This window comes from Anguilla rostrata, unplaced genomic scaffold, assembly GCF_018555375.3.
Source record: "Anguilla rostrata isolate EN2019 unplaced genomic scaffold, ASM1855537v3 scaf0251, whole genome shotgun sequence".
NCBI lineage: Eukaryota > Metazoa > Chordata > Actinopteri > Anguilliformes > Anguillidae > Anguilla > Anguilla rostrata.
Genome location: NW_026985795.1, coordinates 1 through 25,852, shown reverse-complemented (window position 1 = coordinate 25,852; position 25,852 = coordinate 1). Strand labels below are relative to the sequence as shown.

At 39.5% G+C, this 25,852-nt stretch overlaps 2 protein-coding genes across 5 annotated transcripts; one reads left to right on the top strand and one right to left on the bottom strand.

Annotated features, from left to right (window-relative positions):
• Nucleotides 1–216: 216 nt before the first annotated feature.
• LOC135246393 (signal peptide, CUB and EGF-like domain-containing protein 3) lies at nt 217–8,412 on the bottom strand. The gene is made up of 7 exons (XM_064319868.1): nt 7,801–8,412; nt 7,194–7,361; nt 6,393–6,554; nt 5,800–5,997; nt 4,606–4,758; nt 3,461–3,540; nt 217–3,025 (listed from the first exon to the last, which is right to left on the bottom strand). Exons 1-7 carry the CDS (start codon nt 7,871–7,873, stop codon nt 2,873–2,875), a joined length of 987 nt encoding a protein of 328 aa, XP_064175938.1. The 5' UTR covers nt 7,874–8,412; the 3' UTR covers nt 217–2,872.
• Nucleotides 8,413–10,887: 2,475 nt separating this feature from the next.
• On the top strand, nt 10,888–21,591 carry LOC135246392 (class I histocompatibility antigen, F10 alpha chain-like). 4 transcript variants are annotated; one of them, XR_010327654.1, is made up of 8 exons: nt 10,888–11,118; nt 16,774–17,037; nt 17,592–17,858; nt 18,434–18,724; nt 18,903–19,013; nt 19,100–19,135; nt 19,221–20,801; nt 20,851–21,591. XR_010327654.1 is itself a non-coding variant. In XM_064319866.1 (7 exons), the coding sequence occupies exons 1-6, from the start codon at nt 11,058–11,060 to the stop codon at nt 19,105–19,107; spliced, it is 1,002 nt and encodes a 333-aa protein (XP_064175936.1). In that variant the 5' UTR covers nt 10,888–11,057; the 3' UTR covers nt 19,108–19,141; nt 20,851–21,591. The 4 variants fall into 4 exon arrangements, 3 of the variants coding, with proteins under 3 accessions (XP_064175936.1, XP_064175935.1, XP_064175937.1); XM_064319866.1 differs by lacking the exon at nt 19,221–20,801 and having other exon boundaries at nt 19,100–19,141; XM_064319865.1 differs by lacking the exon at nt 19,221–20,801 and having other exon boundaries at nt 10,889–11,118; nt 20,846–21,591.
• The last annotated feature ends 4,261 nt before the right edge of the window (nt 21,592–25,852 follow it).

The following is a 25,852-nucleotide window of genomic DNA, read 5'->3' as shown; positions in this document are numbered from 1 at the left end:
ACAGCACAATATTAAAATTCATGCGTCAACTCCCAAGTGGCAAAGACCTACTCCTGGCTCCTATGTGTCATGAACATTTTACATTAAAATGACTGTACATTTAAATACGCTTTAAATGTGTAACAGTCATTTGCAGATTTGTGCAGATTTCTGTTGATGAAATTATGTTTTGATATGCAAAGGGTATTGAATGAAAACATGAAAGCTTCCACGAGGTTAAGAACACCAATTCCATTCATTTAAAAAAAGACAAAATACAAAATCCAGACACTTTTTACATGAGCAATAACAATTTTCAAGTGCAAATACCATTATCGACTCTATGATAAATCATAGCAAACTCTTATTTAAAAAAGCAAAAGAAAAACAAAACAAACCCAAAAAAAAACATCCATGTGTTCAGTTTCAGAGAGAAAAGGATGAGGGGGATCTTTTGAGTTTGCAGGGAAATGGCATGAATAGAAGGTGTGGGGAGATGGAGTCAAGGCAGGAGACGGGGTTGGGGGGGGGAGGGGGGTGGGTTGAATGGTGATATGTAGGAAGAAATAACCAAAAACAAAGCAGATATAAATACTGGAAGCAACAAGAAAACTTGAAGGTTGGCCTTTTGAACATTCAAAAGAATACATCAATGGCATTCCTACTATAGCTTCTCTGCTAATGGGTGAGCATGACAAGGACAACCATCTGTGCCTCTACTGAAATGTCTGTCCAGGAGTCCAACATCCTTGCCTCTTTTTGTCTTTGAACCACCAATCATTTACACGGGTCACTGGCTGGTGATGTAGTTGTACTTGTGCACCACCCAGAGTTACATCTTCTGTATTCACAATGAAAACAACGATCTGGTGTAAAGTACTAACTGACTCCTGAAAGTGAGAAAGCAAATACTGAACAAGTACAGAAATCAATGTTCTGTTCAAAGGGCATCTCAAAAACAATTACAGAGGGAGTCGTTCTCAAAATATAACTGGTGTCGATTCAGAAATACATTTATGTACATTACATTGCTGATTATTCAATCTTTTTTGTGAATTTCAGTGTAAGGGATGCAAGATTTCTTTTCTTTTTTAAAAGGCAAAATCAAAAACTAGTCACTATATCTTATAATTACTCCTAAGAATAAATTCTTTCAAAACATAAAATTAAGACATTCCATTATACAGTTTTGGCAGTTTTAAATATTGTTCTTGGTTTTTTTATGCACAGAAAAGGACATATGGAGACTAAATTCATTGCACATACAACAAAGGTAGGGTGACAAGTCTTGATCTAGTGCACAAGATAATCATTTGTCCTGCCATGGGGGGCAGTCTTTGGAAGAGCTGGCTTTAACGGGACAGACTATTTTTGAGATATAGGGAAGGGGAGAAGTTATGTCTTTGGAATTAGGGAGTGAGGGGGGCAAGGAGGGCAGTACGTAGTTTAGGGTCGTGCTCCGGGGAAGTCAACCCTCGGGCACAACCCTCGTCTAAGTCCGTTCGTCAATTACAACATTCACTGAAAACAACGAAACCGGTTTACCATAGAAAGAGTTTCCTTTCTCAGCACGCAAAATAAACTCGTTAGCACGGTCCTGGGGTCGTAGCTTGACCGTCCTCGGTAACTGACCTGCGTACGCGTGCCAGAATCCGGTCTATCCTTTAATCGCCACTTTAAATGCAACCTTTTATAACAACGATGCTTTTTTCCTCGTGAAGAAACAGGAGGGGGGGTCCTCCTGAGGGAAGGAGGCTAAAACGCAAGGTCAAAAGACGAGATCGAAGTTTTAAAGTGACCTTTCGGAGCGAGCAGCAAAGGCGTCTCTCGGCCTCTTTCACAGTGTGGAGCGCTATGACAGCACTGCTCCCACACATACAGCTCTGTTTTCTTTTCCCAAAGATTTTCTCATTTTATGTTCGAAAAAAAACAAACAAAAAAGAACAATCCTATATTTTTTCGCTTTGATAAGTTAGTTAATTGGAATATAAAATAATTGTTCTAAAAGTAAGCAACAGACAATAATACAACACAAACGAACCGAACAGATACAAAAAATCAACTGTTTTAACAGCAATATCTTAATAAGAAAATTGCTCTAAGAGCTCGTAACATTTGGCTTTGAATGCTATGAAATGAAAAAAAGACCCTACTTCAGGAGAGAATGGTAGAGGTCATAGAATGTTATAAAATTATTAAAGGATAAATGAGCTGGGATTTGGTAAGAGCTGGAGCTGGGCCCAAACTGGTGGCTGTATATCCATAATAAGCCACTCTTTTAGGGAGGCCTGTTCTCACTTGCCAGGTGTAGATCCCATTCATAGGGCTTACCAAATGGCCACTACATTCATCTCTTAATATTCATAATTCATAATAATTCATCACTGCTTGGTTGGCAAAGTATTCCTAAATGTTCAATGAAAAGAAAAGCACTTTGCTTCTCCCTCACCCTGGCTAAGCAAGACATTTCTTTTGAAATGTTTAATATTCCCTTATTACTGTAATAAGAGATTATTGGGACAGTGGATCCATCTGCAAATAGCAGCCAAATGCTCAGTGGGGGGGTTTCTTCTCAGGAAGGAAAAATAATGAAAACAAAAACAAACAGACAAACAACATATAAACACAAATATTCATACGGGACGCAAAAGTCTAACCAAGTCTACGTGTGATGTGATTTTGATGGGCAAAGCTCTGCTGTGAGTGGCAGATTGGAGGGAGGGAGGAGCGGGAGAAAAAAAACAAAAAACAAAGCCAAACATGAAAGTCTGCATAGTGAAGTATGTTTTCAAAGCCGCTGGAGAAAGTAAAAGTTCCGTGTTGTCTTGTTGCTAGGAGCCCTGCAGGTATGGGGCGGGGCCTGGTGGCGTTGGGGGAGGGCGGGGCCCGGGGACTACTTGTATGGCCGCAGGAATTCTGAGACTTTGCTGCTGATGAGGCGTATGAAGGAGCGGGGCAGCATCTCGTTGGACTCCCTGGTCGTGTATTTGAAGTAGTTGAGTGGGTGGGCCAGCACATCGAACAGGGTCTTTATCAACTTTTTGTCCTGCAGAGAAAAGGAGAACCAGCAAACACCTGAGAACAGCGTTCAGACTTTTCTGTGTGCAGTACAACGCGGCCATTTTAAAAGTTAGAGGGTCTCCTTTGCTGTTTTTCTTCACATTGCACAGAGTGACCCAGGAAGACAATACATGCACTGACTAAGACAACATCAGGTAACAGGAAGAGAAAATGTTTAGTTTGACGTCCATTCACAAATAGTTTAATGTCTGAGAGAGGTAGTGTTTGGTTGATGTTAAAATGCTGTTGTCACTCTATAACAGGAATTATTAATGAGTTTAAGGGCCTTGGTTTATTTATACAGTGTTTGATGATGTTGAGGTGTAGATACTATATTTTGATTATATTAAGTGTGTAAACACAGTGGGATAGTATTGTTTTGGATGGTTGGCCTTTGCATTTTGTTGCCTTGAGTTCTCACCTTGAGGATTTCTTGGTGATTTTCAGAGGCGTAGAGTCTTCCATCCCTCACAATGTTTTCCACCAGCTGTTCATAGTCCTCTGAAACAAAACAAAGCATTGACATTTCCCAAACCACATCTACTGACATGACAAATTCTACTGCCATATATCTAAGCCACTGTTAAACCGATATAAAATGCAGATTTCTTTCTAAAACCTGGTACATGTTTGGGTGAGTATAATCACTTCAGATCAGGCCTTGCTGACTGTTCTCTGGTAGATTTTGTGTGAAAGTGTGTGTAGATCTGGGAATTCCTCTGAATCACGGTCCTTATGCTGCATAGTTCAGGAGGTACTGTAGTTGCCTATTAGCAATCTAAACAAGAAACAGGAAAGCAAGCTGGCTGCCAAAGTAGAATAAATACTTTTAGAGGTAGCAACATATAAAACAGGCTAAAACAGGCAAAAATAATATTATTATTTGTTATATTATTTGGTTTCTAAGTTGTTACGGCTCTACTATTATCTGCTTTCTTAATTTCCATAAATATTTGGTCAGCAGCTATTCCTGTGTTAAAATACAAGGATTAAGTTTGTTATGAGCTGTCAATCAACAGTGAAACAGCAAAGGAAATTGTGGTTTTATCTGGAAAAGTATTTTTCCAAAAAGTTTTACATTAAAACCACAAAAGCCTCAAACTTCAAATAAAGGGGGCTTAATTTTGTTAGACAGAACAAAAATGAACATAACCCAGATACAGTGCAAGATTCATGACTGCCAGAGATTAATTTTCTTTGGAAAATTGGCTGAATTGTCATTCTTGTGGTCTGAAAAACCTTATTTTCATTTAGGCATTTTGCCATTTTGATTTCTTGTGAATCATGTGAAATGAATAAAAACAAAATCTTAAAATTGGACTAGTTTCACAGGATAAAAATTTTCTATATTGTGCATTTAACATTTATATTTTTAGTTTTTGCTGTGAAATATATTTATCATATTTCCCAGCAATATCTGAAAGTGTCAATGACATAGATTTGCCCATATATTTTGTGCAGTATTGCAATATACAAAAAATATATAATTTGAATTCATATATTTCATCTTTATATATTGAAGTCCACTCCATTTGGGTAAAGGGGGAGTGGCCAAGCAGTGCGTACCGTCGTAGGTGACGTATGGGATCTGGAAGCCGCGGGCGCTGTTGGCCTCGTTGGATTTGAAGTTGATCCAGAGGCGGCGGGAGCGGGCGGTGAAGGCGATGGGCCGCTCGTACGTCTGGCACGTCTCGTACGTGGTGATGGAGCTGGCCGACCCTGTAGGGGGCGACGCGGGACCTGCCGTCAGTCGGGGAAGGAGCGCGTACGAACGAGGACTCGTCTGGCAGAGAGCAAGCTCAGCGCCGGGTCTCCCGGGTGCCACGCCCACGTGCATATCCCCACTAGCGCAGCGCTAACGAAGATTACACCCTAATCACGGTAACACAACAGCCAGGGCTGATTCGCGCACAGCTCCTGCTCCTAATTGTTTCATTATCCCCAATCATTTATTTGATTTGACTATTTTAATTAAGGCAAGAATTACAGCTGCAAAACTGCACATGCATCTCGGCTGAAAATGCTTACTGAGATCTGAAATAAAGTAGCCATGGGTGTATATGAACCAGGATTGGTGTACTGTAAATAGTGTAGCCACTAACCCAGAATAAATGCTTGTACCAAACACATGTGCACATACTAGTCCTCCAAGGGACATTGGATCCCTGAACTAAACATTTCCTTCAGAACCCCCAACACGTCCTTATAAATGCTAATTCCTTAGTTTACATAAAAGGACTGAAGAAATTTGCTCCATAATTATTTATTTTCTTATTTATCCTTTATTTACTTTAAATGGAGTGCACCTTGGGACAACAAAGGCACAGAAGTAGAATGACTAGAAGTAGAATGGTTCTTTTCATTAAAAGCAATGCCTACAGGTCTGAGAGAGCCATATTGGGTCAGATCAGGTCAGACGTGTTCCTACTCGGATGTGAGTTATGCTGCTGTGAAGAATTTCCACAGTGCCTGTTAATTCAGCAGGCTCTTTGGACTGAATATAATAAGCCTGGGGTACAGAGAGAAAGCGTGGGATGGCTACAATTCAATTCAATTTGTCTAGCTGTATTTGTATAACTTGTTTCAGGCACTGTCACAAAGATACTTCACAGGGAAATGTGAAATAGACTAGACCTGAACCCTCAAATAACCAACTAGCCATGTAAAAAAAACACACACACACACATCCCTTCTGACCGTAAATGTGGTGTGGTGTTCATTGTCACACTCAGGGTGGGCGTAGGTGTGACGATGACTCACAGTTCTTCCTCATGACCAGTACGTCTCCACACTCATCCTCTGAGGGCAGGAATATCTCGGGCACTACGATGAGAATCTTGCGTTTTGGCGGGGGGTTGATGTTCCAGGTGCATTCCACGTTGGCGGGGTAGTTTCCTGGATAGTTGGGCGACTCAATATAGCCAGTAAATTCGCCCATCTCTCCCCCACACTCCCTATCTGCGACACACACACACACACACACATACACACATATGACACAGGAGGGTGTGACACCAGTTAACAAAACAGGAAGAAAACAGGCACCCTCAAACATGGACTGGTGAAGCGTGATGTGTAGAAGACAACATTTTGACATTACTGTACAAGTATTTATCGAGTCTCAAGGTATGGTAATGTTGAAATATTTTCTACTACTCTCTGAATTGTACCACAGGAATAAACCACAGCAACCCATGTCTTCTGTGCAGGCCTAGGGTAGTAATATAATTCCCACATCCAGAAATATATATATATAGCAACATGCTATAGAAGTGTGTATTAAACAGCTTTGATATGTGCCAATGAACGGGGTGTGGTGGTGAAGTCTGACAGCATGTGTGTGAGGCACTCACTCTTGCACTGGGAGACAGAGGTGGCTCCATCGAAGTCGGTAGTGGTGTTGCCAGGGCAGGAGATGCAGTAGTTCTGCCGGAACTCAGTCTGGTATGTGCCGAGAGGGCAGCGAATGCACCGATGAACTGTGGTGTTGTAGTAATGCCCAGGAGAGCACTGGACTGCAGGCAGAACACACACACACACACGCACACACACACATGCACACACACACACACACACACACACACACAGCACAACCACGACACAACACAAACATGAACACCACACCAGCACATCAGACACATAGCCATAGCCACATGTCATTCTCAAAACATTTCCTTAATACATTTATTACAGGTGCATTATCTTATTACCCCACAACACTGACAGAGTTCCCTGTTAACTGGACACAATATGATTCAGTATAATTTTAACTCACACCTCTATACAAGAGATGTAAATACTGTACATGATGAATGTAGAGCATAACTTTTCTCTTGCTAAGAGACAGTGCCCAGAGTTATGTCCTTTGTTATAGATAGCAATGTGTGACTATATTCAAACATATCAGTGCTGCGTTTACCACATAAATTGAATACATTAGAAACATTTCAATTTAGCAAGCTAATACTAAAAGGCTTATGACTGCTGTTGTTTTTACAAGTTACAACAGTCAATCTAACTTTGTATTATCTACTGCAGCTTCCGACTGGCTGTACTGTAGATCAGAATGAAATGTCCATATGCAAGATAATAATCCACAGTACTGGGAGGCCACACAGCGAGGTTGATCCAGTCTGGTGTGTTGGGTCGCTCACCTTTGGCCTCGCAGTCGTGGAAGGAGCTGGCCCCTTCACGTTTGGTGCTCAGCCCCCCTCCACAGGGGAAGCAGAGCGTTCGGCCCGGGTCAGGCTGGTAGGAGCCCTGCGGGCACGGCTGGCAGGGCTTAAACCCGTCACTGGAGTAGTACCCCGTCGGGCACTGGCCTGCATTCGGAGAAGCAAACGGTTCAAAGTTCGGAAAACAAAGCACGGTCCTCCAGTTGTCTACTCACTATAATGTTCACGTACAGTGACTAGATAACAGTGTGTATTCAGTGAGCTGCTGTGGGATAGAGCACTCTTTGCTGTGTTCTTTTGAAATTAAACGGTTGAAATATCACAATTTCCCCAAGGGAGACATCAAACTGAACAATGAAACAGATCACAGTGTCCAAGGGCATTTGTATTTATAAATATGCATGAAGCACTGAATCCCATAAAACACTCTGTCCATAAGTGTCCTAAACATCAATTCAGAAAATTCAAGGACAACACTGACATGAGTAACAAAAGTGACATCTGTGTCTCTAACGGGATGAGTGATTGCAAATTAATTTGAAGAAATGAGAAGGAAACAGCGCCATCTATAGGCTATGCAGCCTACCTGCACAGGATGTGATGTTGCGGGCACTGACAGGGCCGTGCCTAGTTATTTGTGCACAATCAGCATGCACCATATGTAAAACATACAACTAATAATTTGTCCAGTGTGGAAATGTGCTTTTTTCCATGCGTAGCTGACCTAATCAACAAAGAAAATGGGGGAAGAGAACAACATTTAAATGTAGCAATGAATTTAAAATCCAGGTTCAGCTGAAGCTGCATCTATGGGCAGATCTGTGATGGTACAATTGTGTCCAAGACGAAAGGTACTGTTAGCCACAGCCCTGAGGTTAAGTCACGAACAGAAAGTATGGTACTACCAGGCTCAACCACCAGTCCTTTAAGATTTTTGAGCCTGTGAGCTTAAGGAATCCCCTTTAACACTGTAACCTGATTGTTTATAGCATTGATTGTGCTGTTAAGTCTGACTACACGCTTGTCTCGTGGGCTTCCTTACTGCTGTGGACTGGAGCTTGTTTGACACTACAAAGAACAGGGATTTGGTTCCATTTCTTTAAAAAAAAAGAAAAGAAAGAGGAGTGTAGCTTTTATTTAATTTAAAATAGCTGTTTTCTTTCATTTTATGTTTTAACTGTACTGATGCTGGAACTGTTTCAGGCTGACGCGAGGTTTGCTGATCTGAATAACCCCAGCCATCTATCGATAAAGTTAGCGAATGATATTCAAAACGCATATTCAGATGATTTGAATAAAACAAACAACAACAAAAAAAAACAGGGTCAGATCCTCAGAACTATGCCGAGTTTCTGCAATGTCTTTTGGAAATTCTGTGTGTTATTCAGAGGTACTTCATGGTGCTGTGGGTTGAGCGTATAGACAGCAGTCACCTGGAGGTTCATTGGCCTGGCTCAGTTCTGGCGTTTGCACATTTGCTAATTGTGATGGGTAGTACATTGGGACTAATCTGTAATATTGATAATGACTATAATGAGATAAATGGTATTGGATTGTAAAGTAATCCCTAGCGATCTGTATTTTGATACTTGAATGATTCTGCTTTTATAAATATATATATGTATATGGATGTATGTAAGTAATGTTTCATTTTTTTTTCTTCGGCCACGTTTGTCAGAACAAGAGAGCTGACAGTGTTTGAAAAGCTTCACATATCAATGGTGCCCATCCCTGACCTGTCTTGGGGGTGAAAGGTGAGCGGGATCGAACTAAGAGATCTAACTCAGACGGACCTCTTTTTTAATTATTATTTTTCATAATTGTACAACTAATAAATGATAAAAATGGCAACCAGATTTTTTTTTGCTTGATTTATTTGCGTGAAACAACTTTAATATAATGTCAGTTCCAATTCATTTTCTATTTTAATTTGTGTTAATTATGAATCTGTGGTGTGTATCTTGGAGGGTTATTTTGGAGTGTAAAGGGAACTATATTGCAATCTGAAACTTTATGCCTCATGCTTGGGGTTCCTACCAGTCGTTTCCTGTGCTTGGGGCTGTTTATTCTGGTGTGGCATGAGGGTGCACTGAGAGTTATGTAAGAGAGTCGGATCTTCAGTCTGCTGAATTCCTGTGTAGGTTGTGGCTTTGTTCTGTGGTAAGTGAACTATCAAAAGAGAATGTCACCTCAGAATGTGTTCAGTGTGTGATGTGGTGCTTAGTTCCCCCCACTCTGGAATCCTACAACATAAATATTATGAGTACAGAGCAATATTTTAATTCTCACATGTGGAAAATATTACACTCCTATCATTCAGTGGAACTGTAAGGCCGTGGATAAGCGCTTGGTCTTTGCAGTGTTTCTGTAGAGTGAGCAGATATCTTGAAACAACCAGCTGACACAAGGATTTGTCCTCTGACTGGTTTATTCCCTGGGAAAGGTACGGATAGGCTGTTACTCCAATTTACACTGCACCGCTTAGCTGTAGCTAAGCTTCTCCCTGGAAGGCTAGCTATCTTACATTCAACAAGAATACCAGTACACTGCTACAGCGTCTTCACGCCATTTTTTCTCTTTTCTTCCCTTCCACACTGCGCCACCTCCTCTCTCTAAATTTCAAATTTACGGAGGCCTTATTTATCTGGTGATATTGACATAACGAAAGTTTTCTTGTGATCTTGTGCCATCCCATAATTCCAAATTGCTACAGTGAAAATGCACAAAATCCAGTACATGAACACCTGGGAAGGTCTTCAAGAATATTTTGGACTTTGCAGAAAACGGTTTGATTTCATAATTTTATTGAATTTTAAAAAGTGGTATGTATAAAATTGAATGAACATTTTGGAGGATTTTACCATCCCATGAATCCAGATTCCTACTGTGAAAACACATTTTCATGAATACCTGGGAAGCCGGACTTTAAATATCTAGTTGAGTTTAATTATTTGATTTGATTATTTTATGTAATTTTTAAGAACGGCGTGCATTTATCTTAATTGTCATTTTGGAATTTTTGATACTCCATTGTAGAGCGAGGAGTCTCTGGGGAGGGGAGTGGGTACGGTATGGAATAATGGATAATAAACAGATAATAATCTAACATCACTCTCAAGTGTGCTGTTTATTTTCAATGAAATAATACTTTTTTAACATGTCTCAAAGTAGGCTAGCCACGGCTACTATTTTATCGACATATTGAGAAAACGTGACCTACTTAGCCAACGTATATCAGCACTTTGTATTTCATGCAGCCGTTACTACAAGTCACGGTAAAGAAATCCGCATCTAAAACAACCCACTTTGGGAAATGTACTGAAATGAAATGGCCACATGAAACACATTCTTTCAAACTAAATTGTGTGAAATAAAATCGAAACAAAAACATTTTATGAAAAATAGGGAAAGAAAGTGTTTGGTTCTTTGGCTATTACATATTCTGTAGGGAAATTCTATAAATGCCCCGACCCCCTGGTCACCAACGTCCAGCCCCCCATGTTCTTAAGGCATGCTCTTAAGGCATGCCTTGGCTACTTTGAGACATGTTTTTTTTTTTTTAACTTGTTATTTCATTGAAAATAAACAGCACACTTGACAGTGATGTTCGATTATTATCCATTTATTATCCATATTTCCATACCGCAGTTCAGTGAACGAATCACTGAACTGCGAACGATAGTCAGTCAGTGAACTACCAGTTCACGTTCGCGAACGAATCGTTTCACGAAGTGATTCAGTACACTTCGTTCACCCAAAAGATTCATTCTTTTGAACGAATCGTTCGCGAACAACACAACACTAGAGTTCACACGTGAAGCAAGGGATACGTCGGAAGACATTATGGAACGAATAACTGCGCTTCTTTTTCTTTTACAGGCGACAGTAACTGTTGTCAACACAGGTAAAATATTTATGTATTCATGTAGCCTACGTGATGTTAATTTTAACTTAGCCTATAGCTATTGATTTATGATCGTTTGAATAAATCACCAGCTTGGTTGAAAGCAAACCACCCACTTGACAGCGGTGGATGTTTGTGCGGGTAAAAAAGCCCTCCAGTTGGTAGAAACGGATTGATTTAGCGAATTTGTAATTAGCCTACGTTACTTGTTTTCATGTGAATGTCTTATGTATAAAAAATCTTTATACTTAGCAACGTAGTTTTTTCTACTGTCAAATCAAACCGATTCGTGAATTTAAGATTCGTAGGCTAACGTAGGCTATAAAAGGCGTGTTAAGCCTAATTTATAGGCTACTTCGGCAAACTTCTGATGTAGCCTATAGGCCTACGTCAGCGAAATCATAGCGGCTCCCGTTATACTGAAATATACTGAATTTCAGCTCATTTTAACCATACAACACAACGTTTCCGCTGGTAAGGTTTTGCCGGGGCGTGGCGGATCCTAACTCTGTTCGGGCAAGTGGAATGCTTCATGCAGTTGTCTGATCGGACAAGTAAAAAATAAATGTGATAAATATGTAACGTTATAATGAAAATAAACAGAATTAAAAATATATATAAATATTTTAGGGCATTTAAAATGTTTGAGTGATTCAGCTACTTCCATTTCCATACTACAACATGGTGTTTTTTTCCCATAAAAACGAAAGGGAAAGTGTTTATTTTTAAGGTTTTGTAGGCTACATCTAAAACTACTTTTTAGCCCTTGCAAACTGTTATTCCTTGTATCAAGAATTCGTCAGAGCTAAAAGATAGATTTAGATATTTAAAAAAAAACCTTTAAGAAGCCTCAAGAGGTTATGTTTTCGTCTTAAGCCGCGTTTCCACCGCAGGAACTTTACCCCGGAACTAGGAACCTTTTGAGGAACTCAGTGCGTTTCCACCGCAGGAACTAGGGTCTAAATGTAGTTCCGGGGGCTTTATTTTACCCCCCAAAAAGTTCCAGCTCGGGGGGTAGTACTTTCCGAAAGTACAGGAACCTTTTGGGTGGAGCTTGCAGCGCTGAACATTTCTGATTGGTCGAGTACTCGCAGCATTTTTTTGTATTTATTTTCAACCACCATGTATAAAAATATGCAGCCGCAAACCAATTTATTTTCATAATAACTTCAAATCAAACTTGTATGTTATGCGGCGCAATAGCCTAGTTTTGGTTATAGCCTGCCAACGTCTTGGAATTATAACGTGTGCTCTTCTGTTCTTTTCTTGCTTTAGTATTCGTTTTATAAAATGCTAAGCATTCTTGCTGGGACAGCATATTACGTACCAAAACATTCAAACGGATTAATTCGGTTGCTGAATATTTTCTTCCGGATTTTCTTTGTTAGCCCGTTGTAATTGACTCAAAACATTTGATACAGTTATGTGAGGTATGCGGTAGTTCTGCGTAATTCACATTGGTGATACAGTAAAAGCAAACTGGAAATCACCTTCCGCACTTTTTGTCAGGGTAAAATAACAGGTTAATTCTAGTAATCGTCCCTTTAGCTTTTTCAGATTGCCGTAATTTTACTCTGCCATTCTTCAATTCCACAAAAAGACCAGGAAGACTATGGACTAATTTATGGTGCATGGTTCGCATCTGGAGGGCACACTTCGCTGCTCGGCTAGCAGTAACTTCAAAGGAAAGCAAACGGTGGCTGTACCACTGCTAATTTAAATTTTCAGGCAAGTCCGAGTTTTCGTTCTATTCTTGTCATTTTGCGATTAGCCTATATGGAATTGACGATGAGAAAGTAATCAAACAGCAAATTGTTTACAACGTGTGCATGTTTTCTGCTGTTGTTGCCAGTTATATTGGAAATGTGAATGCATTCTGTCGCTTCGGATGTCAAGACATGAAAGCGAATGTTTGCATAAAAACATAATGAATTAAACTTTTTTGCCTTTGCTACACCCCCCCGCCCGCCCCCCTTTCGGACACCCACCACCACACCAAGAGATCAATTCCACAGGAAACACTGCAACAACTAAAAACATTTCATTTGGCTCAAATTCAGTTTAATCTGTTACCTTAGACTGAGACCAACTCATAGCCAGAGGATAGTAGCCTATTACGTGTTAGCCGAGCCGAATTAAACTTTTTTAGTTTTTATTTCACGAATAAATGTGACTAAAATCTTCCACAAACGAAAATGAGGCGAAAAATGGGTGTTAAAATAACTGCATTTTAAATACAGCTTCTGTGAATAAGTATCGGCTCGTAGCCAGTAGGCTACTAGCCTCTGTTGTAGGGGTTGTATGGCAAGCCGTTTTAGCTTTAATTCATTTCTAGAGGATATCGCAAATTCAAATTCTAACTAGATAGAATGCAAATTGTTGATATCAGAAATTCAATTGTAGCTAGTTATGTGTATTTCTGATATCAGAAATTCGGTTTTAACTAGTTAAAATGCCAATTTCTGATATCAGAAGATCAATTACTGATATCAACAATATCATTTCAATGAGTTAAAATACCTATTTCTGATATCATGAATTCAATTTAAACTAGTTAAAATTCCTATTTCTGATATCATGAATTCAATTTAAACTAGTTCAAATTGGAATTTTTGATATCAATAATAGAATTTTAACTAGGTGTAATTAGACTGTCCAATTTTAACTAGTTAAAATACAATTCTTGATATTGGGGTGTAGCAAAGGCAAAAAAGTTTAAAACTATGAAAACATAACCTCTTGAGACTTCTTAAAGGTTTATTTTTTAATATCTAAATCTATCTTATAGCTCTGACAAGCTCTTGATACAAGGAATAGCAGTTTGCAAGAGCTAAAAAGTAGTTTTAGATGTACTTTAAAACCATAAAAGGTTTGTTAACCCTTGTATTGTTTGTAAATATTGAAGCAAAATAGGCCTGTATTTTGAGTTATGGTGGGGTGAGAACAATTAAAAGAGCACACTGTCCATCTTGAAGATAGAACTTTTAGATGGACAGTGTGCTCTTTTAATTGTTAATTTAGCAGAAGAGTGTCCCTTTTAAAGTGCACTATGTAACTTTTCTTGAGTATCAATTTTGGTTATATATTGCACTTTAAAAGGGACACTTCTGCTAAATTAACTGTTACCATGACAAAATAGTACTTAGTTAGAATGTTTTATCTTTTTATTTAACAATATAATTTGAGCTGGGTCCACATCCAAAGCCCTCTCTCTCTCTGTCTCTCTCACACTCAATGACAGTTTACATGCATTGTCCATGCAAAAAAAGGAAAAAGTGAGAAAAATGGCTTTAAAGATTCTGTTCTGTTACATTCTAATTCTACTGAGAAGCATGATACAAAAATTTCATAACTAACTTAGATGCTTGATTAATGTATTTTTTATTAGCTAGTTTTATCTGTATTAATTTCTGGAGACTGCAGCAGCTTGTGAGACTGCTCCTCTCGTTACAATCATAATCGTCACTAGAATGCAGCCCTCTTAGCCTAACTCTCAGTTTTGCTAGCTCTATACATTCACAAAACCTTAAAAATAAACACTTTCCCTTTCGTGTTCATGGGAAAAAATCACCATGTTGTAGTATGGAAATTGAAGTAGGCTAGTTGAATCACTCAAACATTTTAAATGCCCTAAATTATTATTATTATTATTATTTTTCGCGCTGTTTTGGCGATTTGCCAACAATTTGCGCCCGCGACATCCGACGGGCTTCTCCAGGTCACCATTTTAATCAGATGTATTGTAGCCTACCATTATAACAGTAGGCTAGCTCTAGATTTTTAAAAAATGGTAGGCACGTTGCCTACGTAGCTCAGCTGGAACAGGTTCCGCTTCGCTCAAACAAACACTGTTTATTTTCAGATAACGTTACATATTTATCACATTTATTTTTTACTTGTCCGATCAGACAACTGCATGAGGCATTCCACTTGCCCGAACAGAGTTAGGATCCGCCAGTTGTCATCACCGAATGATAGTTAACGCCAGTGCGTCAGATGGGCAGGAGCTGTATATATGAGTACCGACTCTTCTTTTGATTACCAACATTAATTTATTTTAAACAGTATGTATTTAGAGGAGTAGGTACCGGCACTTACTTTGGTCCAATTAAAACACTGGTTAACACTATGGTATTTTGTAGGCTAATATTTGAAGCGCCGCTACCTACCTTTTCCTTGTCTTTCGGTGGCTGAAGAAAAAAAAGTGACGCTTTGACAGACCGTGCGACATTCGCGCGCTGCAAGTCTTCCGACCACCTCAGAAAGGAGCAAGCACGGAGCGCGCGCGGCCTAGGCTCTTTTTGAAAATAAATATGTGGACGCGGCAGTATGGATTTGAAAGCGCATTTAGTCAGAAATATTTAGAAAGTTTAACATTTTTAATTTAATTTAATTTATGAATTTAATATATAGGCTATATACAGTATATACAGTATATATATATATATTTTTTTTTTAATTTTTTAATTTTTAAAATCTTTTTTTATTATTATGGTGTGGCGGCAAGGATTTTGCCCTGGCGCCACGCCAGGAAAAGGAACCAGGGAAGGAGTGAATTATCACATGCATGAAGCCTTGATGAAGTGATGACATTTTATATCCAAACTGGCTACTGGTTGGCGGAGGCATACAACCGCGAGGCGGTATTTCTAGTTCTTCATGCCATGCATAGCTATTTCTGACATACTGTGGCTTAAAAGGGTAAATATCCCTCAAAATATGAATAGTGTAATTAAGAAAAATTATCAACTCATTAAAATTCTAGTATTGCAATTGTGGTTTGAACAAAAGCCAGCATGCGCATTGGTCCCCCAGGGCTGAATTTGAGGACCACTGAACTAATAGATAATCCCAAATCTAAACAGAACAACATAGCAGCAGTCACCAAATTATTAATACCAATTTAGCACTTGAGTACACACACTCCTTGCACAAAAAAAAATATACCATTAAATCTACTCACAAACTCTACTTACCTTGGTACTTTTGCCTCAGTCAGCCAGTTGATGCCATGTTTTTCGTCACCTGCCTTAAAATTTGCCTACAATACAAGCAAGGAATAAGAAGTAATAAAAATGATTATTGTAATGCTGTGTGTGTAGTATAGTTGAATGACATCAATTGCTGTTAGAGGACATTTTGCATGGAATATTACTCAAAGTTAAAATGCAAGTTAACAGTCAAATTTCACCTCAAATGGAATCTACTTTACTTCAGAGACTAGAAATTTGCATTTGCATTGTCTAATAAGCTATTACACATGTTACAGAAAAGATAGCTTCAGCATGGGGGAATCGTAATTTCCCTGGCATCAAATAAGTCCGGACCAAACGATCCTGGTGTGAACCCTCAAATAGGCTTTATTCCCATCTCGCTTTCCCCGGGACATTGCTTCCCCTCCCCCAACTTCCCCTCGCTGCAGCCAGTAGTATGGAGCAGGATCACCTGACATCCAGAAGATGAAGAGACATGGGTCTCATATGTCGATTGGTGTCTGCTAGCGGCTAGCCATTTTCTTCGCTAACTAGGTTTGGCTAGGCATGTCTGAAGGTTGAAGTTAAATCAAATTTGTCTTTTGAATTTATTATATATAGTTTAACTGTTAAAATATATTTCAGCAACTCTTCTAATGAATGTTGGTATGTTTCCCCACAGGTTCACACTCAATCTGGGCGTTTGCAACATTTATACACGGGAAGACCCAATTCCCAGAATTCAGTATTTTGGTATTTGTGAATGATCTTCAGGTGCTGTACTATGACAGCAACATCAAGAAAATTATCTCTCGAAGCCAACCAAACTCCACAAAGGGAGTTGAAGATATTATGCTTCTAGGTGCAAACAGTGTGATAGAAGACATTTACAATTACATGAAACGTCCATCACATCATGCAAGTCTCTTCGCCAATCACACTGGAGGTGAGCTGAGTGCGGGCAGGTGTTCAGTTCAGGCCCCGTCAACATTCAGAAGACCACACTACATTAAATTTCATTACACTATTATACAAAAGGGCCATGGTTTGTCCGTAGCGTGCCAGCTTGCCATACTGGTAAGTTTCCTGTTTGCTGACTCAGAGGATTGTTCAGAGATGGGATGACCCTATGATCTAAGTGAATTTTCGGAGAAAATAAGAATCTGTGATAAGGTTGTTTGACAAAAGCTACAGCTCAAATATAGTTGATGAAGCCCATATGCAAGTTTGCAAATTGAGCCAGTTACATCATCTGCAGTAAAAAAAAATATCCTAAATGTAGGGTAACGGTACATTCACAGAATCAATTACTAACACAGCCAGCAGTAAGAGGGCATTAAGACTGTTTCTGTGAATCAATATTCAAAGTTTTGGTTTTGTGAGTAGACTAGAGTAAATGTATTCTTATTATTTTATACCAAAGTGTGTCTAGAACATACTGTGGATTGATGCTTGAAACTTCTGGCTTATTTGCCTTCTTATTTTTTCTTTGTTTTGAAGGAGTTCATGTTCATCAGAAGCTGGCTGGATGTGTGCTGGACAATGACAAGTCCAGTCCGGTCATGATGTGGGATGCTTATGATGGAACAGAAGTGGTATATTTTGACATGCATAATCGCACAGTCAGCCCTTTATGGCCACAGCTTATGTGGACCACAAAGGCAGCAGAGATTGTTCTAATGGATTTTCTAAGTATTTATCAGCCTATTTGTATCCAAACATTGAAGTACTATCTGGAGAAAGAAAAGAACATTGTGCTTAGAAAAGGTAAGGATTATAACCTATAACATACACCTGACTAAAACGCATGTTCATTACACCCTGATATACTGTACAGTGTGGAATTACTGTACTGTTACATTTCCTGTGGCCAAGAAAAATTGTGTCCCAATAGGTTTGCATTTTACTATATATTTTACCTTATTTTGCTACCTTAGTATATGTTGCAGTTCTGATTGGTTTGGTAGGTAGGATCTTTGGTCTGACCTATTGCTGGAGGGCCCAGACCTGCCCTTTATAATTTTAATGATTTGTATGACCAGGCTGTTTTCTCTTATTTTTTGTTATGTTTCATATGTAAATGATTTTCTGGCTAAATTGCAACTACCTTTTCTGGGCTTCAGTGTCTTTGTATGTTGCAGTGCTGTGGATGTGAGGAAAGGTATATTTACTCGATAGCGCCGCATTCGGCTATATAAGGTCAAGCCCCCATCACAGCAATAACCTGTCATTTTTCTCACTAACTTTTGTATATTTCCATCCCATGTGAGGAATCTCAGCTTCCCTGCGTCCCTGTATAACAGCTACTTCTCTGGCTGATGCACTGTTGTTTCCCCCCTCAGAGCGGCCCAGAGTCAGACTAATCCAGAAGACATGCAGGGAGACTGGAGTGGTGAAGGTGAGCTGTCTGGCCACTGGCTTCTACCCCCGGCACATCAACCTGACCATGCTGAGAGACGACCATCCCATTCCGGATGAGGAGCTCATTTTCGGGGAGGTGTTACCCAACGGAGACGGGACTTACCAGACGAGGAGAACCCTTAGTATCAGTTCAGAGAAAGCAAGAGAGAAACACCGTTACACCTGCTCTGTCACACACCTTGCTCTGGACAACAAGCTGGACATCAACTGGGGTAATGCACGTAAATACTGTACATGTTCTGCAGCACATTATTGTATTATTGTGGAGTCTGGGACAGGGTGGAAGATCATTGCGTTTTGTGCAAGTGCATATTTGTAACGTCTGCTACTTTCCATAAACATTAACCAATTTACTTACTGATTTTGTCAATGTATTACACTGTTTTACAGAACCAGGGGAAGGTGCTGATGTTGCAGTCATCAGTTCTGTGGTTGTAGTGCTGGTTCTGGTTCTGATCTTTGCCATCCCTGCGTTTATCGTCTATAAGAAGAGACGCAGAGGTGGGGGCATAACCGGTATTTATGGGTATGTGTGGAATGGGGAAAGAGTGTAATATTGTTTTCCTAATAAATTTCTCTTTTTACAGGCATCTAGACCTCCTTTGGATACTTGCTTGCTAAAGGTAAGTGTCTAAATATTAATGTTTACAGAAGAGTATACTGTTCTGTCCCTTCTGAAGATGTATCACTGATGGTTTGTGCTCTCAGTTTTAGAGTCTGAAGGCCCAGCTTCACACTCCTCTATCATTTAGAAATCCTTTGTTGTACCTGGTCAGGATGAGTAATTTTCTTTTTAGTATTCAATGGAATTGCAGACTCTGGTAATTATGGTTCTTGCTATAAAATAGTCAAGTGCCTTACATTTATTGGTGCGTGTGTTTGCTGTAAAGTGGTATATTGAATCAAGTGCACTTAAGTGGACATGCAGACCGCCATCTGAAATTGCCACGACACTTTCAACATCCCATATGCCTATTATCTTATTAATATATTGTTTTCATTATTATAGGGGCAAGCGCCACAGGTGCTGGAGCCACTCTTGTTTTAGTTTTAGTTTTATTTGATGACTTTTCCTGCCAATGCAACTTAAGTTCATGCATAGCAAAACTCACTGAACTTTGCACATCTGTAGAGCACTTTAACTTTAACTTTAAGGCCCTTGGGCCCCTGGTAGCTCGTCATGTTAAGGTACTGCTCCAATGCATGGATAGGCCCCATTGTGTGGTATTGTCTGGGCCATGCTAGAATCATCCAGGATGACTGCCTCATTGTGCACCAGCAACCCCTGCTGGTTGGTCATTCGCTCTCACTTTCAGCTGCGCAATGCGTCTTCCTCCAATGGTATATCTGCTTAGACGTACTTTTGAATTTTGTGTAGAACACCAACTTCACAATTTCACTGATCAGGGCAGCATGTTCTTTAGCCTTTACCTACCTTACTTGAAAGATGGACCAGATCTATTGTGAATGCAGTTACTGAGAAAATGAAGTGCAATGAAATTAAGCTATTTTGCCTTTGTGATTATCTGGTCACTCAAGTGTCATGATGGAAGCATTGCAAGTTAAATGAAATGCATTTGCCATCAAGCCTTTAGGTTTTCATCATATGCTTTCAACACATAACTTGCATTATTCAAGACACTTGCTGCTACTGCAACCCACTCAATATGAACATTGCCAATAAAGGGTAATTATCTGTTTCGTAGTAGCTGTGTTTCCCCCAGCAGAGGGCAGTAGTGGCGCATTATGGAAAAGTACTGGGGTCAGACTTACTTGAACAGAACAACAGAAGTCACGGCAAAGCAGCTTTTCCACCGCATGGTACCGGCTCAACTCGACTTGACTCTACTCTACTCGCTTTTGGTACCAGGTATTTTGTTTTCCACTGCAGATAGTACCCCCGTCAATGTAGCTGGTAGTCATAGCGACGCCGCATGAAAGCGATTCTCTCTGACCATTCAGTGGTCTGGGGTGTTTTCACGTCATCTTTTGGTATCGCCTCAGCTCGCTTGGAACCTTGATGGAGGTGATACCAAAAAGAGTACCAGGTGCCAGGTACTATCCACAACTTTTGCCCGATGGCAAACCAAAACTGTTGAGTAGAGTCGAGTTGAGCCGGTACCATGCGGTGGAAAAGCGGCTCAAGAGACACAGCACTAGCTACACGGAGAGAACTAGTTTAAACTATTAACTTTCAGTTCTGTTAAAAGATTTACAAGAACACAACTAAGTTTATCATTGGTTAATCATCTGCTTTTGCATGCTGCGGATTCCTTTTTGTGTTGTTTTGTTTGAATTCTCCGGTTGGTTTTTTCTGTGCTTGATTCTGATAGAGAAGAAAATAACTTTGGCCGAGCCAGTGGACGATTCACCACCCATGAACTGAACTAGTGCTACAGAGGAGAAGACGGATCAGCACTGCATCCCATCTCTACTAAACTACAAATAAGCTTAGAGATCTCCACCATAATACTAAGAAAAATCACAACTTCGAAGCTTTGTTCATTGAATTGGCATTCGACTGTGAAATTAAGCATTTGATTATTAGGATGGGTGCTCAGTTGCTCAGTTATTCAGAGGTACTTCATGGTGCTGTGGGTTGAGCGTATAGACAGCAGTCACCTGGAGGTTCATTGGCCTGGCTCAGTTCTGGCGTTTGCACATTTGCTAATTGTGATGGGTAGTACATTGGGACTAATCTGTAATATTGATAATGACTATAATGAGATAAATGGTATTGGATTGTAAAGTAATCCCTAGCGATCTGTATTTTGATACTTGAATGATTCTGCTTTTATAAATATATATATGTGTATGGATGTATGTAAGTAATGTTTCATTTTTTTTCTTTGGCCACGTTTGTCGGAACAAGAGAGCCGACAGTGTTTGAAAAGCTTCACATATCAATGGTACCCATCCCTGACCTGTCTTGGGGGTGAAAGGTGAGCGGGATCGGACTGAGAGATCTAACTCAGACGGACCTCAATACAGGCACACAGAAACAGACTGTAAATAATCTCGGGCTTCCAGTCTTTTTTAATTATTATTTTTCATAATTGTACAACTAATAAATGTTAAAGAGTTAAAGAGTTTTTTTTTTTTTTGCTTGATTTATTTGCGTGAAACAACTTTGATAGTATGTCAGTTCCAATTCATTTTCTATTTTAATTTGTGTTAATTATGAATCTGAATTATGAATTAATTATGCTATATTTTTTTCGCTTTTCTTCCCTTCCACACTGCGCCACCTCTCTCTAAATTTTAAATTTACGGAGGCCTTAGTTATCTGGTGATCTCGACGTAAGGAAAGTTTTCTTGTGATCTTGTGCCATCCCATAATTCCAAGTTGCTACAGTGAAAATGCCCAAAATCCAGTACATGAATACCTGGGAAGGTCTTCAAGAATATTTTGGACTTTGCAGAAAATAGTTTGATTTCATAATTTTATTGAATTTTAAAAAGTGGTATGTATGAAATTGAACATTTGGAGGATTTTACCATCCCATGAATCCCGATTCCTACTGTGAAAACACTTTTTTCATGACTACCTGGGACTTCAGATATCTAGTTGAGTTTAACTTTTTGATTAGATTATTTTATGGAATTTTAATTTTAATATTTAATTGCCATTTTGGAGATACTCCATTGTAGAGCGTTTAATACTGCATTCTGGAGTATTTATTTATTGGCTTATTGAAAGCGCAAGTCGTAATTTTATCTGCGGTAGATTCGCGCCACAAAGAGATTTACTGTAAAAGAGTATTGTAGACTGCGCGCACAATTTTTAAGTGCGGATAGCAAGTAGTAACTTTAAATTTACTGTAAAGTGATTTACAGTAATGTAGACCGCGCACAAAATTTTAAATGCGGATAGCTGGTCCCAGCATGCAGGTGCAGTTGGCGTGACCGCAGCGACGAACTGTTTGTGGGTGGTGGAGGAAATTAGGTGGGAGAGAGAAGCTCTTAAAGGTGTGGCTGTCATTCGGCCATGAAACGTCCTGAGGAAGTATTTAACTCGGATCCGAACGCAGCCGGGAAGTTTGGAGTGTTGGGTTTTTAAGAAGTTATGGAACGAATAACTGCACTTCTTTTTCTTTTACAGGCGACAGTAACTGTTGTCAACACAGGTAACATATTTAGCCTATAGCCATTGATTTATGATTTGAATAAATCACCAGCTTGGCTGAAAGCAAACCACCCACTAGACAGCGGTGGATGTTTGTGCGGGTAAACAAGCATTCCAGCTGAGAGCAACGGATTGGCTTAGCGAATTTGTAATTGGCCTACGTTACTCGTTTTCATGTGAATGTCTTATGTAGCCTATACAAAAAACTTAATACTTAGCAACGTAATTTTTTCTACTGTAAAATCAAACCGATCCGTGAACTTAAGATTCGTGACGTACAAAAGGCGTATTAAGCCTATACTTCGGCAAAGAGCTGTGACGAGGGTTCTGTTGTCTATAGTAAACGAGACTCCAAACTTCTGATGTAGCCTATAGGTTTTGGTTAGCCAGAGGTCGTTAATCGATTTACTGTTTAAGATATGTGGTTTTTTTAATTCATAAAAAACTTAGCAAAAACAATGCCCTTTAATGTGAGTTACGAGAATGCTTGTTTTCCGTTTGCCCCTCTCCTGTCTATTTGCTTCGCCAATGCAGTTGACGGTGGCTTCAAAAGTGTCCTGTTTTTTGTGGCAATTCCTCTGAATATCCCCAAAAATGTTATCTGCAATACAAATGTTAAAGTTTAAACGTTAAAGTGTCAGAATCTACACCATGTATTTGCTTTCTTTTATTCAATAATTTTATTCAGAACACAATTCAATTTGATTGTGAGCCACTTGTCTTATCAGTACAAAGTACAGCTAATTATATGCTTTAATGCCCTATATGTCTTTGCCGACTTTAATAACCATAGCAGGCTACTGCCAAGAGTACAAAGTGCATTTGATACATAGCCTACTATTATACGGAAAGAGTGAAGGATGTTGTACATTCACATAGAAACTCATTGTTGAATGAATGAAAGTAAATTTGTCTATTGTTTGTTTTAAAACTCACTTTTCCTTTGCGTTGTTCTACGCGGGATGGTTGGAACAATGGATCCAACCTATGGTTGATTCCAATTGATCATTAATAAAACACTAGTTTACACATGTTGGAAAATAACACATATGTCAATAACTGTATTATTTTTTTAGTCTAAAGCATTTTTTGTGCATATTTATCAAGGGTGCCAATAATTCTGGAGCCCACTGTATATAACACTGTTGCCACATTGTCTGCCCACACCAATACGCGCTCGCACCTGAGTGCCTTTTGGAAGTGGATTAGAGTGAGACATCTGTTCGCACAATCTAGCTATTTTTCAAGGTTCAAAAGTACGTTCCACTGTTCTGGAATTGACCCCCGCTATGCCTGGGGCAGTGTTGCTATAAAACATACACCAACCTACAATAATCCTTTTATGCAGTCGTTTGCAATATAGCGCAATGTGAATGTTTGACTTCTTTTATGCCTCCTCGACGGCACAGCCGTGGCTGTAGGCATTATGTTTTCGGGTTGTCCGTCCGTCAAAGGTGGTCAAAGGTTAAGGTCACCGTGACCTCACAAAACACGTTTTTGCCTTGAGGGAATACAAAACACACTCAAAACACAAGACTCAAGGATGAACTGATCAGATTTTCGTGGTCAAAGGTCAAGGTCACTGTGACCTCACGTCTGTCCCATTCTCTTGTGAACGCTGTATCTCTGGAACGCCTTGAGGGAATTTCTTCAAATTTGGCACAAACGTCCACTTTGACCCAAGGATGAACTGATTAGATTTTGGTAGTCAAAGGTCAAGGTCACTGTGACCTCACAAAGCATGTTTTTGGCCAAGAATTCATACACTAATTATGACAAAGTTAGACACAAATGTCTAATAGGATCCAATGATCAAGTAATGACTTTTTATATCGAAATGGTCAATCTAGCCAGGAAAAGGAACCAGGGAAGGAGTGAATTATCACATGCATGAAGCCTTTCCTCCTGGCTAGACCTCATTGTTTAGAGATTGTACTTAAGCTGTGCCCTTTCAAATGCAAGCTCTCCCCTGATACTTAGGTGCCGAGAGCCATTTGAAAGCAACCCTGGGTGACTAGAAATTATAATATGTGAAGAGTCATTGATCTAGCAAGGAAAGGAACCAGGGAAGGAGTGAATTATAACGTGCATGAAGCCTTGATGAAGTGATGCCATTTTATATCCGAACTGGCTACTGGTTGACGGAGGCATACAACTGTGAGGCAGTATTTCTAGTTCTTCATGACATGCATAGCTTTTTCTGACATAATGTGGCTTAAAAGGGTAAATAATCCCTCTAAATATCAATAGTGTAATTAAGAAAAATTATCAACTCATTAAAATTCTGGGATTGCAATTGTGGTTGTAACAAAAGCCAGCATGCGCATTGGGTCCACCAGGGCCAAATTTGAGGACCACTGAACTAAATAGGTATTCCCAAATCTTAACAGAACAACATAGCAGCAGTCATCAAATTACTAATACCAATTTAGCACTTGAGTACGCACACTCCTTGCACAAAAATAAATATACCATTAAATCTACTCACAAACTCTGTACTTACCTTGGTACTTTTGCCCCAGTCAGCCAGTTGATGCCACGTTTTTCGTCACCTGCCTTAAAATTCGCCTACAATACAAGCAAGGAATAAGAAGTAATAAAAATGATTATTGTAATGCTGTGTGTGTAGTATAGTTGAATGACATCAATTGCTGTTAGAGGACATTTCGCATGGAATATTACTCAAAGTTAAAATGCAAGTTAACAAGTCAAATTTCTCCTCAAATGGAATCTACTTTACTTCAGAGACCAGAAATTTTCATTTGCATTGTCTAATAAGCTATTACACATGTTACAGAAAAGATAGCTTCAGCATGGGGGAATCGTAATTTCCCTGGCATCAAATAAGTCTGGACCAAACGATCCTGGTGTGAAAGCACCCTCAAATAGGCTTTATTCCCATCTCGCTTTCCCCGGGACATTGCTTCCCTCCCCCAACTTCCCCTCGCTGCAGCCAGTAGTATGGAGCAGGATCACCTGACATCCAGAAGATGAAGAGACATGGGTCTCATATGTCGATTGGTGTCTGCTAGCGGCTAGCCATTTTCTTCGCTAACTAGGTTTGGCTAGGCATGTCTGAAGGTTGAAGTTAAATCAAATTCGTCTTTTGAATTTATTATATATAGTTTAACTGTTAAAATATATTTCAGCAACTCTTCTAATGAATGTTGGTTTGTTTCCCCACAGGTTCACACTCTATCTGGGCGTTTGCAAC